Genomic DNA, 15,026 nt, shown 5'->3' with positions numbered 1-15,026 from the left:
TGCTCCACGGCCAGCTTAACTCTACAGCAGGAATCCCGGGGATCTAGCTCAGCTCTTTATTCCTTTGATTGCCTGTTCAGCTTGCTAAACCAGCTCTTCCTTTGGTCAGATAAGCAGAATAACAGAAAAGTATGAGGTGCAGAAACCCACAGAAGGGCAAAGACAGAAGCATAGTAGTCACAATTTAGGTCATTTTGGTATTTAAAAAAAAAAAAAAAATACTAGCCCATGCACATTGGGTTTTTTTCAGTCACAAAACATAGTGTTTTTAAAAAAAAAAAAAAAAAAAAAAAGCTTCAGCCTTGTTTCACTTAGTTATATAAATTTCTTCCTAGGCAGAACAAGCCCAATATTATGCTTGGCTTTTGAGGTTTCTGGGGTTTGATACAAAGCCAAAACTAACTTGGATATGAAAAACATGATCTCAGATGAGCTAGCCTATGGGCAGGGAGCACAGGGGAAATTTTGACAGAAACTACGAATCCATGATACSTATTTAATCCAAAGCCAGCAAAATAAAATCACTTGCAGAGCAAGGGTTGTGCATGATCAGATCCTGCTTCAACAYGAAATACATCTGGGTGCACAAGTTTGCAAAGGAAAACTTAGCTGCAGAATCAGTATCCAAATTATCACTCCCCCCTGCCAGAATGGCCGCTTTTCAATAAAAACTTGGCGTATTAAATTGTGACTACGCTTGAAAAATATAATTGCACAAGTTACTGGAGCTGACATTTCATCCCAGTAGCCTTCATAATAAAAATGCTTAATTTACATCTTAATACAAAGCTTTTCCAGCTAGAACAAGATTTATCTTTCTTTTCTTCCTGCAGTGGTAACGATCGGGATTTAGAGCCTGGAGTTGTAGCTGTCATCTTTGATGATGCAACTTGAAACACAAAAGCAGCCCTCGAGGTCCAACCACACGGCCATAACTTCAGCAGACACATGGTTTCAACAACTCTATTAAGTAGCATGTTCAAGTCTGAAAATCCCATTAATTTTGGACACTGTGGGACAACGCGATGCCTCTATGTCTACGTCTTCATTAAGATCTCCAGCTGGGGAACCAGACCTCCTCATGGCTTGCGTTCACGGCAGGTCTTCCCTTCTCTCAGGGAGGTCACTCGGATGTGCCCTAAAAGTTTTTGGGACAGCCCCAATGTAGACATGCTCTGTCAATGTAGACATGCTCTACATGTGTCAGAAGAATAAAGAGAGGGACATCAAGCCTGAGCAAAGCAGTAGTAGCACTGCTCCTAAGGTGCACCAACAGACTTGGATGATCCTCTCCAAAAAGGCTCCTTTGCCTGCCCCTTCTCACCTAAATTCATATTTGACAACTTTTTAGGTCAAATAATAAAAATCAGAATAGACTCAGTGCGTGACTGGGGTAGGGAAAAGGTATTCGAATGTCCCAATCCCACTCAGGCAGCAGTTCAGCACACCACTATTAGACAGTCTGGATCAAGTCCATCGCTCTTGACATTTAATCCTTTTCCCTATAATTTCTGTTCTCGTTATATGCAAAAAAAAAAAAAAAAAAAAAAAAAAAAAGGTTGTCTTTAATGACAGTCAATGACAGTCATATGATATGGTTACACCCCCTATTTAAAGCAGGGCCAACTACCTTTTTCTTTTGGTAGATCCAATCAAAATGCTGTTCCAGAAAGATACTCCTTGCTTGGTGCAAAGATCAAAATGAACAAATGTCCCAAGAAAGACACTCTTATAACAGGATAGTGGAAAGAGAAACTAAAATAAGCAGTAGACATCCCCAAATGCCTTTCCACTGTTGCCAATTACATAAATTACTTAACTATATAAAATTTGTCTTTTCATTATTCACAAGTTTAACAGTAAAGAAACTCCACGAGTTACGAGCACAGTGCTATGCTAGCCATGCTCCGGAACCCATGGTTAGCAAACCAGTAGCATCACCTCAAATTTGAGGACGAACTCAATATGCCCAGGCCAACATGCAAAGCACCCAAGCCCAACATGCTGGAAAGTGCTAACTCATGGTATTTGTGATACAGGTGCACAAATTCAACATTATACTTCTGCACTGTTGCTTTTTAATTAAATGTCTCCCATCTGGCTCTTCTGCCGTTTCATGAAGCGTTTAAGATGTTGAGGCTTTTGATCATCTTACAGGGAGTTTGCAGAGCCCGTTCTCCAGAAGTCACTTATCGTTGAACAGGACTTAATAAACTCAAAGTCTCATGGGAACGCACTTCAACGCACCCATTGCTCATGCCCCATCAACCTGGAGCACATCTTCAAAGGCTTAATTTCATGGGGTGGGGTTGGCTACTGCTAAATATCTCGGCTATTGCATATCTGAAGTTTATATTCTCTTCAAGTTCTGGTTTGTACTCAGTTTGTAATCAAATATGCAGCTGCTATTTCCAGCCTAGGAAGAGTGCAAATTTCTGATKGGGGATCCCAAACTGCAGCTACGTGTAGCACAGCAAACGTATGCACCACACGGAGAGATCCTTCCTTCAGGTAGCCAGGCTCAAAGCACTTGCAACCAAGGCAAAGCTTTTTTCTCTTTCTTTTCTTCCCTTTTCTCTCTCTCTCTCTCTCTTTTTTTTTTTTCTCTTTTCTTAAAATGACCTGTGAAGTTCTTTTTAAGGTTAYGGAACTGCAGTATTTTATTCTCATCCCCCAAGGAGGGAGCTCACAGCTTTTAAAAAAGGTCTTTTTACTGCCAGCGGGGCAGCGCTTCAGGCTCCCAGCAAAGCACAGACACCCCACACCATGCAATAAAAGACCAGACAATCACATTTTTAAAGAAAAGAGGATATTCCTCTTATTTCTAGAGCCAGAAGACACTAATACAAAGATAGCTGGCCGAGATCTGCAAACAGCAGTAGAGGCCACTACAGGAGGGCAACATACCACGACAAAGTATAGCCAATGTAAATGCAATATATATAGCATGCTGTTAAGGCATTTGTTGGATTCCTGCTACCTGACGCTTGAGTATTTAAAAACAGAGGCTTATCCTTATATAACTGAACTGCTGAGCAATTTTAATGATAAAAAATAATCATCAGTGAAAAAAAAAMCAGTTGCGAGGTGAAAGGTCTACAGACTATTCAAACCCATACGCAAGGGAAGAAGCAGGGAAAAATAATTATAGGTATTTGTGCAATGCTGCTCTGCTGAAAAATAAGAAAAAAGATCTTAAAGGAGCTCACTAAAAATAGCCACAAGTCGCAGCGAGGGACATCTCAGCTGCAGAAATAACGCAGCCMCTAGAAAGCCACTTGGGCACTTTATTTTGCTACTATATTTGCAGAGCTAACGTAGCTCTTGCTCATTTACAGCGAGCTTAAGTGATATCCCGACATGGAAGCAAGCTGCAAGGAAAGCCCAGCTTGGTTAAGCCCATCCACGGTGCTTTCTGCTTAGCAATTGCTTTCTGATCAGCAATTTCAGCTGCATTGCCCTGGAGTTTTTGGGGAGCTGGAGAGAAATTACAACGGGTAAGGTGGAGGCCCATGATGGAAATGAGGGGCTCCTCGGACACCATGGGGACAGCGCGGTGGGTTCTAGGTGTGACACAAGCAAGGAGACATGAGGAGCGGTGACACAGTGAGCTCCCAGGAGCAGCACATGGGCACCTGAAGCAGCCTTTTGCCCAGGGAAAAGGAGCATCTACCTACAGGAAATGCATCACTACCTATAGGTCTTTGCAAGCTCCAAGCAAGGAGGTCATGCAGCTCCCCTTAACCCTCTGGTTTGGCCACAGCAAGTTTTAGCCACAGGTAGAGAAGCACAACCAGCCCCTCTCCACCATTAACAGCCCTTAAAATCTCTAATCTAGAAATCCGTAGAACATCTCATCATTACTGTTTTCCTGCTTTTCTACCTTCTGTCCTTCACTGTGCTTTTCTTGAACAAGGTCCCACCTGCAAACTGCTCAAGCACTTAGTCCTGGTTGTGGTAAAACCTCTGATATTCTCCCAACCCACCACCAACAGCTTTGAAACCTCTCCTACAGTGGCCGAAAGCAACTGCACCATCCTCCAACCTCCAAAGCAGCCGCCTCTGCCACTTTCTCAGAGAGATTTATGCAATAATTAGGCTGAAAAGAACCTTTGGAGGTCATCTTGTCCAAGGCCTTACTCAAAACACAACTGAAACCAAACTTCAGACTGCACAACATCCTGAGTTGCCTGACAAGTTCTTGGTTCCTTCACGGATGGAGATTTTTAGTCTCTTTGGACTCCCGTGTCCCAGTGTCTGACCACCACAATGTTTGCATCTCAAGGGAGCTCGGCTTGCTGCTGCTTGTGCCCTTCTGCTCCCAGGCTAAAGAGGTCTCTTCTGCCGCCGGGGCGGCTGTTTGCAGAAGAAAAGACACATTTCCGCTTAATTATGCGGGTGACATCATGATTAATGGGAGACGGATGGATAAACGACGAGCGCGTGATGGTTAAATCAGGAGCGCGTGAGCTGGAGCAGCCCAGCAGCCGGATCCCGAGCCGGATGCTCCCCATCCTCGAAGATGCAGGCAGCTGGGATCCGAGCACACGCTGGCCGGGCTGGGTTGAAGCGAGCTCGGGTGTTTTCGTGTTTCCATTTGCAGCACGGATAATGACAACATTTCCAAACGATTTATAGAAATGGAAAAAAAAAAAAAAAAAACACACACATAAAACATAATGCTTTGCTTGATCTTTTTGGCCTGAATATTTCCCAAAACATTATGTTTCTTGTGTGTGTGTTTTTTTTTTTCTTTTACATTTCTATAAATCACTTAGCATCCCTGTGTAAGGAAGAACACTACTGCTAAACATGAAATTCCAGGTGGGATTGCACTTACCCGCGCACGGTGCCCGTCTCCTGATAATTCACTTGGATGAACTTGCCGAAGCGGCTCGAGTTGTTGTTGTGTGCTGTTTTGGCGTTGCCAAAAGCCTGTTAAGGGAGAGAGAGAGATGCCATCRTTAGACTGGGAAGGCCACCACCATGCCTTCCCTGCAGGCACAGCCCAAGTTTGCCCTCAGTAGGTAATTAAGAGGAAAAGGAAAAAAAAAAAGTGGGGAAAGTCAGTCAAATGGTCTACAAAACAACATGATAGACCTCTGGGGACCACGTTGATTTGCAGGGTGATGTGCCTGAAGGAAGGATAAACACCGCTTAAAAATAACGCATTAGTTATACTAGAGACATTTAATATTTTAAACTTTACATTCTACATTAAGGCCTATATTTTATTCATGCAAATAAATATAGAAGTACATTGCTTCAACAAGACTCCAACTTTTAATAAGCTAAAGGAAGCTGCTTTTTAATTAGGTATGAAATGAAAGAAAACGCTTTGAAGGCTGCTCAGATGTCAGACAGGATAATATGTGATGCTCACCTAACCTATAGGATATTCAGGATTTCAAACACTTTTTTTTTTGCTGTAATTTTTCCCCAAATTGGAATAATTTAATTAATACTAATTTGGAAATACATTTTATTTTATTTAATGAACCTAACACGGACAGTCTGCGACTGCTCTTTAAAAGCAATCTCTGAATGAAGGAGCTGGACGAAATCTCTGAGCGTCGCATCTCAAAGCTGCTCACCCGAAATCTGGAATTCCCAGTTGTGCCCAGGGCATTTGAAAAATCCTGTTCCCACAGACAGGACAAGTCAATCTGCTAGGTATGGTTAGTGCTTCATTTCTTTAATCCATCTTGATAATCTTGTARCTTTTCTCCCAATCCAAACCTCATTCAAAGCAACCACATGCAAGATAATTTCCCAAAGCTGCCTGTGTACGTGCACCCAATTACAATTGCAAACACCTGCTGGGCTGAGACCAAATATCAGAACGGAGGTCCTAGCTCCCAAAAGAGTTATCTCCCACTCAGCTACTTTTCAGAAAAGATGGAAAAGAGGTTTAGCGTTTGCAATCCCAAGCTTTTCAAATGGCCTTTTCCGCTTTTGTTTTGCGGTCCAAAGGAGAAGAAACGTCACCCCCAAGGAAGCCTTCCCCAAAGGTAGCTGGTACCGTTCCCTTTACACATCCCGCCATGTCCCTCGGTGCTCACTTCTACTTTTCTCTTCCCCCGGGAACTTCATGTAGCTACACGTAGGCACAGGCTGTCACCCCGGTCCAGCCCGCTGGGGGAAGAGGATGAGGATGGTTGTCCCAACAAGCGGGGCCTGGCAGTGAACTGCAGGCCTGCCCATGGAGGAGGGTTGGGTGAAGCCCAAGGAAGGGCCGGAAAGCAGCAGAGTCAGCTCCGACTCACGGCCACAACYTTCCCCACCTGCAGTCCCTGTCTCCCCATCTCTGGTGCAGACAAATCCCCGAGGTGGGAAGCAGCACGGCTTGTCACACGGGGCGCTGCCTCTGGCTGGAAGGCGATTTCCTCGGAGGAGACCGACGGATTTTTCTCTTATTTGAATGCCCAAATTTGTTTAAATTCAAGGCGTTGCACTGCAGATCTGCTTCAGTTGACGGAAACGAGTCCGGCAGTACGATGAAGCTACCGAACGAGCAAGTCGTACCTGCACTCAGAGCACGGCGCTTGTGTCAAACACACAGCTGAGCAGCATTCCCACAGAGAATTCCRAAATGGTTTTAGGCCGCCCATGCTTGTTATCTGCTTATCCCCCTCCGAAATTGCCAAGCCAGAGACATGCCCACACCTGATGGTTTTCCATGCCTCCTCTTCCCCTCCCGAGGACATCGAGCCCCTTTCTGTGGCTTATTCCTACAGGCGAACATCCAAGCCATGAATTCTCCTGCTGATTTACAGCCCACTCCATCCACTCCTCCTGGAGTGATGCTTTACAGTCCCATCCCCAGCAAAGCTAGGCCTAACTGCTAACCATCTGCTGCCAACCCATGCACCTCTTCTCTCAAGTCCACCTGCTTGGCTCAATGTCCTACCTGGCCTCCAGAGCCTCCTCTTTCCAACCCCTAGGGCCCCGGATATGCATATTCCTTATACCTCAGTTCTTTAAAGCAATTGCTTTTCCTCCTGAGGCTCAGCTCCATGGGCCAGGAAGGGCAGGATTCAGGTGGAAGAGGTGGCGTAGCCCTGTCCTTAGGCTCCAAGCACCAGCAGGAATGGAAGAACAGGGATGGAACATGAAGACGAGAGAGATGAGTAGGCAATGAGAAAAGCCTAGGTGAATTCTCCTGGGGTTTCCTATGACCGCCTTAAACGTATTCCAGGCACTCTTTCCCCACAAATATCACATGAAAATGCACGAGCGCYATCTTAACAACTGCAGAGGATTTACTTAGTTTCTTCTTAACGGCTCCGCGTACGGAGATGCGGCACTAAACTCACAAGCAGAATATGTTTACATTCAACACGAGCTCACACATTGCCTTGGGTTCTCCAAACACCAGTAATCTYAGGAGAGTAATTCTATATTTGCAGCTTACCAGATGGTAATGTACTTAATAATACTAATTACTAGGAGCAGTTCTTTGCAGCAGGACTGAACACAACCAGGTGATGCCGTTTGCTTGAGTGCAGATGAGTCAGCAACAACCATGGACTTCTTCAGACCAGAGAGAAAGCAACCCAACTTCAATCACCCTTTCATATTATTAAAGAATTTAAACCACCAAAAACCTCAGGAGCATTTTAAGGTTCAGAAATGAAGGGAGAGGAGAGAAAAAACACCATATCTCCATCCCTGAGGAAGGAGGAACCTCATCCGCTACCCCACAGGTGGAAATAGGTCTTCAAATCTCTCCTGTGCTCCTTGAGCTCCCCATCTGGGAGCAGCTGGAGCRGATAAAGGGCAACATTTTTTTGAGGACAAGAGTGGGAAATTTAGGGAGGGCCTCAGGTCCTTTTTTTTTTTAAAGGAATGAGCTGCTTTGGCTTRCTCCAGATTAGCATGCCAGACCAGTATATCTTCTAGCCCCACAGCCTACGGAAACCATAACACACAACATCAGCCATCCATGCATTTTCCTTACTCTTTCTGTAAATGCAAAAGCGCTTCGATTCATGCCTTGTTAAAATTTAAACCAACTCCATGGCAAAGGCACACTGATAAAGAGCCAACAAGTAGCTCAAGGAATATCTGATGTTTAACTTGAGACAACTTAACACATTTTTGTTTGTTTTATTCACTGTGTTTCTTGCACGGAGCTATCAGGCTATAAAATAGGCTCTTTCCTTCCATTTAGGCTTGTCTAGAGTACACGGACTCGAACAGAACGCCACGTCCTTCTAAAGCCAACCGTGATAGCGCATAATAGAGATGGCTTGGCCTTGGAAAACACAAAAAAAATGAATCATAACTATTTCACTAAAATTACATTCTGTTCATATTAGTGCATTTTACCAGCTCATTGATTCGAAGCTGCAAGCGCTCGACGGAAAAACGCCGTAACAGCATTCCTGAAATTCTTAGGGAGACCAAAGCTTTTACTGGCCAGGGCTCAACGTTTGGAAGGAAGCAAATTCAATACCCTCCTCTGTGTGAGCAGCACGGCCCTCTGAGCTGGTGGCTGATGATTCAACAGCTCAGAGCATGGTGAATGCAGAGATAGTGGCAGCTCCATTCCTGTCACCTCCCACGGCACTTGTGCCCRCAGGGACGGCTCCTGAGGAAGGGGCTGGGAGCTAAATGCCTTGGGGCGAGCTGATTCACAAGGCACATTGAGACTGGCAGCAACGAACGCTCAGAAACCAGGGTTTTCCAAAAGTCATAAGACTTTCTAGCATTAAAGTGGTGCTGAACTGGATTGACTTCTAAGCTGATCATCAAGTCCTCCAAGTCTGTGTTCTCAAGCAGGACCATCACARAATGCCTAAGGTTGGAAGGAACCTCAGAGGTCACCTAGTCCAACTCCCCTGCTCATGCAGGGTCACCTAGAGCATGTGGCACAGGGCTGCATCCAGGTAGGTTTGGAACATCTCCAGAGAAGGAGACGCCACAGCCTCCCTGGGCAGCCTGTTCCAGSGCTCTGTTACCCCCACTGATAAGAAATGTCTCTTTAAATTCCTGTGGAGCTTTTGGTGCTTCAGTTTTTGGCCGTTTCCTCTAGTCCTGTCGCTGGCCACCACTGAAAAGAGGCCAGCCTCCTCCTCCTCACTGCCTCCCTTGAGGTATTTATACTCTGGGGGTCAGCGAGTCAAACTCACCAAGAAAGTGGACACATTCAATACCCATCTATTTTTTCCTCCTCTTTCCTCACCACACCGATGTTCATCTCACCCCACCTAGGGAACCACGGCACCAATTCAGCCCCACATAGCAATGGCACCTGGTGAGCCCGCATGCCAAGAGGAGACAACGTCTGCAAGGAAAGCACCAGGAAAAGGCACAGACCTTCACCTCCAGGCTCCCCAGCAGAACATTTCCCAAATAAACCTCTCCAAGCTGTGTTTGCAGCTATACTCCTTGAGGGAAAAAGTAACTGACATCGTTTATTCCACTGAGATATTTTTGCGGAGACTGAAGGGCCTGGGCCTAGCAAAAGATTTAGTTGCTCTTACATATGTGACAGACAAAAAATAGCTTAATTTTAGACGAGAAAGCTATGGAATGAGTCCAGCTCGATGCCAAAACAGTCCAAGCCCTGGCACGTTGGGAAAGGCAAGGAAGTGGGAAGATGACCTAAGTTTACAGCCAACACACGGCCTCAAAAAAGGTCAGGGCCTGAATGAGATGGCAAGCAGACAGCAGCGTAACGCTGGGGGCATTCGTTTCAAAGAGCTACATCCATAAAACCTAATGAATCCACGTGAATCCATGTCCATAAAACCTAATTAAATGCACTAACAGAACAAAGGCTTCCTCTATTATTAGCAGTTCTTTAATACCGAGTGTGCTGACCTGCAACAGCTGTCAAGCACAACGAAACAAGGACATCATCATATAACACAATTCAGTAACAGAAGACAGGCGCCTTTACAGAATAAATACCCAATCATAAAAGCCATTTTMTGCCTAGGAAAACCCATCCCATTACATTTTCAGCCACATAGAAGACATAYTGAACATGTAATTCAAGGGTGCCCCGGCAGGCGTTGGCCACTGAGCTCCGGCTAGAGCACTCCCACATGCATGGCCACCAACAGAAGCATTTTATCATTTGACATCAGGCTTCTCTGATGCACCTAAGAGCTCTTTTCTGTATCTTGCAGCATAAATAGTTGCATGGTAAAGATCACTTCTTTGTTGGTTTTTGTTCTGCCTGCAAGGAATCAGGTCTTAAAGCAGCCTCCTAATTCTGCTAGGAACTTACCTTTTTAACAGAATTATATTGGACTACAACCAAAACATTGATCATCTAGACTATTTTAAGTCAGAGCCTTTCTAAACTYTCTATTATTGCTGCTGTCTCAGGAAATGCTACTTTTAAAGCAGCAGAAGTGGTTTGGTTTTACTGAGCGATAAAACCGAAAAAAAAAAACCCCACCATGACCTCAACTCATGAGCAGACACTGAAGAGAACATACACATATTTGTATCGCAAGTCTGATTTTTGTTTATTTTCCTTTTTTCTTAGCCTAAATCTAACAGCTCCATCCCTCAAACTCAGCATGGCAAAGTTAATGGGCAGCCAGAGAAAACGCAGGATTTGGCAAGGCCTCATCTAGTCGGAGATTTTTGAGCTAAAGAGCTGAAACGTGCAAATTAAAATGACTTTTCTTTCAATGTCACCGCCAGGTCCCTTCGCCCGGGCCAAGGAATAGCACTGGAGAGCACCGCAGAGCAATGAAACCCAAGCTCAAGCGCTGACACCTTCCTCACTCCCCGCTCCTCCGCGCTGTGGTCAGATGCTTCATGGGCCTAATGAAACCTGGTCTACTTTTATGGTAGCAAACAGAGACCACGAAGCATTTACAGCGCACGCACGGCAACACTTCAGCAAGGAGTTCTCACCACGACGGCATCTGCAGCGTATTTTTATTTTATTTTTTTATATCGCAAACTGGTAGTAATTTTTCTTAAATATTTTAGAAAAAAAATCCGCTGAGAAAAACAGGAAAAAAATTGTATAGGGAACATGAGTCTGAAGTAGCCAAAAGGTGTTACGGATCAGGTCTATCACTTGCACATCTCGCTGCACCCTGCACTTCTGCAGCTAATATCCATGGAAGCTGCATGTAATTTTTGTGACTTTTCTATGTATTTGCATATAAATATATACTCTTTTATGTATATAAATATCCAAGTCTTAGATACCTGTAAGACAACTTAAGTTATACGTAAATTCAAGTGGATCTCCCCTCCACTTAGTGAACACCCTTTGCGGCAGCTTTGTTTGATAAAGTCCACACCACACATAAAGATGCCTGAAGTAAAATAACTGTGATTTAAGAGAAGTACCTGCAAAGCTCCCGATGCTGCTGTACCATAGAATAAGATCAGGCTACATCTGTGTTTTCTTTCTTTGCAATGCAATAAAACTGCTCAGCAAGGCCCATCTGGGCCACCACGATGAGGAGAGGGGTGAAGCACCTGGCGTATGGGGAGATGGGACCTCAGCACGGGGCCTGCAGAAGAACTTGCTCTGTTCAGCCTTAGAAATCAACACGTTTGATCACCTTGCTGCCACATGGGAGCCCAACTCAGCACAACTCGCGTTACAAAGGCAGAACGTGGTTTCACACAGGGAGAAACATCTTCATCCTGGTGACAGGCAGACACTAGAACAAGGCCTGAAGCGGTTGTGGGGTTTCCATCCTCGGAGATACTCCAAACACAACCAGAGAAGGTCCTGAGGCCCCTGGAGCTCATTTGGGCCCTTGACAGACCAAATTACTCCATGAGTCAAGAGAATGTAGCCATCCTACTCCACACGTGGAGAATAGGTACCAGGAGTCGTGTGTCACCACACAGCCTCAAAGAAAACCCCATTCTTCAAGTCGGCTTTGACAGAAAACCAAGGCCAATGAGGAATGCCAAGAGAGATGAAGATGTCAAAATGACCACAAGAAACAGCCCCGTCTCCGGGGTCCTCTCCTTCTTTCTCCCCACTCCTCATTTTCCATTCCCTGCCATCAGAGAATCTACAAATATGTGCTGGATAGTCTACCCTTCATATATGTGCTCCTTCCAAAATCAACCCCATTAGTTATTAAACTAATTACCACTCATTAAATTAATTAAAACTCCTAATTTAAAGCACATCAAATACTTCAAGAATATTTCAGAATAACAGGCCAAAGAGAACAGCTGTTGAACGACAGCCAAGTAAGCTTGATCCTCTCAATATTCCTACTTTATGCAACCTTAACTATGTATAAAACATTACTTTTTCTTCCTGGAACGGCAGAATTCAACAAACGCATCTTTTACAGCAATTTGGTTCAAAATATGGGGTCACTTGTGACTGCTTGCCTTTAGACACATACATAATTCAGACTCACTAATTCCAACAGAGGAAAAACTACCTTCAATATCCGGGCATTGGAGACATTTTGGGTGCCAATTTTCAGCTGATTAACTGAAAAAGATGCCCTGATGTGTTAGATAAGGATGTAAAGATGCAAGCGTGTTATGTTGGCCAACACCAGTTTAGGTGGAAATGCTTCAATTCCAGTTTAACTTCCTACATGGARAAGTATCTCTCAAGGTGACTTTTGGTTGCTCTGTGTTACCGCTATGGCCTCTGCAACCCTGTGGATGCTGAGGCTCCTCAACCTTCCCATTTTCAAGATTCAGCAAAATTTTGCTTAATTTGGAGGCTGGCAGAGGCAGCAAGTGTCTGACGGGTCCCTTACCTAACCCCAGCAACCGGGAAAAATGTCCTTAACCAGAGCTTCGAAAGACTTTTTTTCAGAACCATCAGGGTACAAATTATCACAGAAGGCGGATATTTTGGAAACCTATACCACAGACAGCAGACATCCTTGGCAAGCTATTTTTTTATATCATTTTAAAAATATTGTAATATTTTCATTTAAATAATTCCTAATATTTTTTAAAATACTGGCATTATGCCCATTTATCTATACCRGATCCTTCCTACAGCTTTCCCAGAGCTCGTCACCATACGTAGCGCTCCAAAGCCATGGGAGGCAGGAGGAGAAGCGGGCTCCATGCCCCACCAACCCCCTGGGTGACTTTCTGCATATTTTCCACACATTTCTCCCCAAAGCAAGCATGTGTAACGGAGTGAAAACAAAAACATGTTAGCAGCAAGCAGGACACACCGCTGCCATGCGGTATCCTTCCTCTTAGACCACAGCTGCTTTTATTTTTCCTAGTTGGAGACAAAAATAATACATCCCCCTCGCTAGAAAAATAAATAAATCCTGTGAGAGCCCTGCCATTAAGAGGATAAAAAACCCAGACCAACAAAACACATTTGAATGCTGCAACATGAAATAACAGGGAAGGAGGAGGTTAAAGCTCAGCACACGAGCGCGCAGCTTCTCCCTGCCCTTTCAGGTTGGACAGATTATGCCATTAATTATGTCATTAATTATGACATAATTATAATYAATTAATTATGGCATTAATCCGCAGCTCCTCTTGGTGCAACTCCAAAATGTGGGGCGCCAAGGGCTGCTCCTCGTGCGCGCACGGCTGGGGCCACTTGCTTACAGGACACACTTGGTGCAGCTGATGCCTTTGCAAAGGGCTGGCCGCTGCCAGCAGCTGCTCTTTGCTAACCACCACACGGAAAAATCGCCTTTTTGGCACCCTCCAAATGGCAAAATAGGAGAAAAGTGAATCTAGAAATTACTCATGGTTTGCAGCGGATCCTGGAGCCATTTTCCCTATGCAGCAATTAAAAAAAAATCCCCATTTGGGACTGTGATATTTGATAAGCACCAGGCAAAGCGATGCCCAGCGCTGATTCCTCTTCCCTAGCACACCACAAGTCTCAGGAAGGAAGACATCCTTACAGAGCAAAACAACAAATACTCGCACAAATTGGGATGCCAACAGATATTTAGCTGCTGGAATGATGCAAGTGCTTAAAAGGATATTCACAGTCTCTGCTTCCTTCCTTTTGCTACCCCAAATACTGTGGCAAACACCTGTGCAAAGAACAAAATTGAGTCTCCATAAAAATTTTCCAATTTCATAGTGCTTAGTTGAGCAACCTCTTTAGTCTTGGCACGACAGACTTCACTCATGTTTGAAGCAGACAAGCTTTTRAAACCTTTTTTACTGTTTTAAAAGGTTATAAGGTTATAAAAAAGGATATAAGAACCGCTACAACGCTGTGTACACGGGCAGCCCTGCAACTAAAGTGTCGGAGCTTTAGGAAGAGACGAGGTTGGGATATTGGCACACGTGGCCGGGGAGGCTCCCGTGCTTTGCTGCAATGCCGCAGCACGGCATGAGAAAYACAGAAGCCGCCTTAAGAAAAAACCCGGGGATTTTTTTTTTTCTTCCCCTCCTTGGTCAATGAGCATTTCTTTCTCTGCGTAATTCCCTACAAAAACGCAACACCCTTTTGTAAGAGAGCTCTGCCAGAACAGCCGTTTGTGAAATCAGCTCTTTCTCTTAGAAAGAGAAGAAAAATAAATAAATAAATGAGAGAAGCAGTGATTTTATCCGCAGGGTATAAATAATGAAGCAGCAAGGAAGTAATAATAGCTCCAGAGATCTGCAGCRTCATCCTGGGCGCGCAGCAGCATCCCGCCAGCTGGAAGCATCTCCAGTTATCTGCAAAGAGGGGCACCCACCGCATCCTGTCCAACTGCCCTTGAGTTGCTTGTGTTATGTGGAATGCAAAAATAATCCCACATAATCTTGAAGGTCTTTTCTAATTGCTGTCGTACTGGTGGATGGACCCTCTGTGTCTGCATGTTGTTGTGCACACGTTGGTGCATGTGCCTGTGTTTAACCGGAGTAAAGGGACAGTGTAGGACTCACCGTGCAGGAAACAGCAGCTCTGCCTACAGCAACGTTCCTTCTTTCCACTTTTCCAGGATCACTAGGGTGTGTTTAGGCATTTTAGTAACTCTTCAGTAACTCGCTTGCTATATCACCGCGCAATGAAAAGCATCACGGATTACCTACATCCAAACCGTTCCCCCCTAACACGGAGCTCGAGCGCTCCCCAC

General features: G+C 44.7%; 1 protein-coding gene across 1 annotated transcript in view; it reads right to left on the bottom strand.

Moving 5' to 3' along the window:
* Positions 1-15,026, bottom strand: part of MYO9A (myosin IXA) — a 120,075-nt gene that overhangs the window by 91,424 nt on the left and 13,625 nt on the right. Inside the window, exon 2 of the mRNA XM_026045105.1 lies at positions 4,841-4,935. Within this exon, the coding sequence (XP_025900890.1) occupies positions 4,841-4,935 (95 nt within the window). The remainder of the gene's footprint in view (positions 1-4,840; positions 4,936-15,026) is intronic.

The sequence above is a fragment of the Nothoprocta perdicaria genome, unplaced genomic scaffold, assembly GCF_003342845.1.
Source record: "Nothoprocta perdicaria isolate Ctin4 unplaced genomic scaffold, notPer1 scaffold_399, whole genome shotgun sequence".
Lineage (NCBI taxonomy): Eukaryota > Metazoa > Chordata > Aves > Tinamiformes > Tinamidae > Nothoprocta > Nothoprocta perdicaria.
This window is presented reverse-complemented; position numbering and strand designations above follow the sequence as displayed.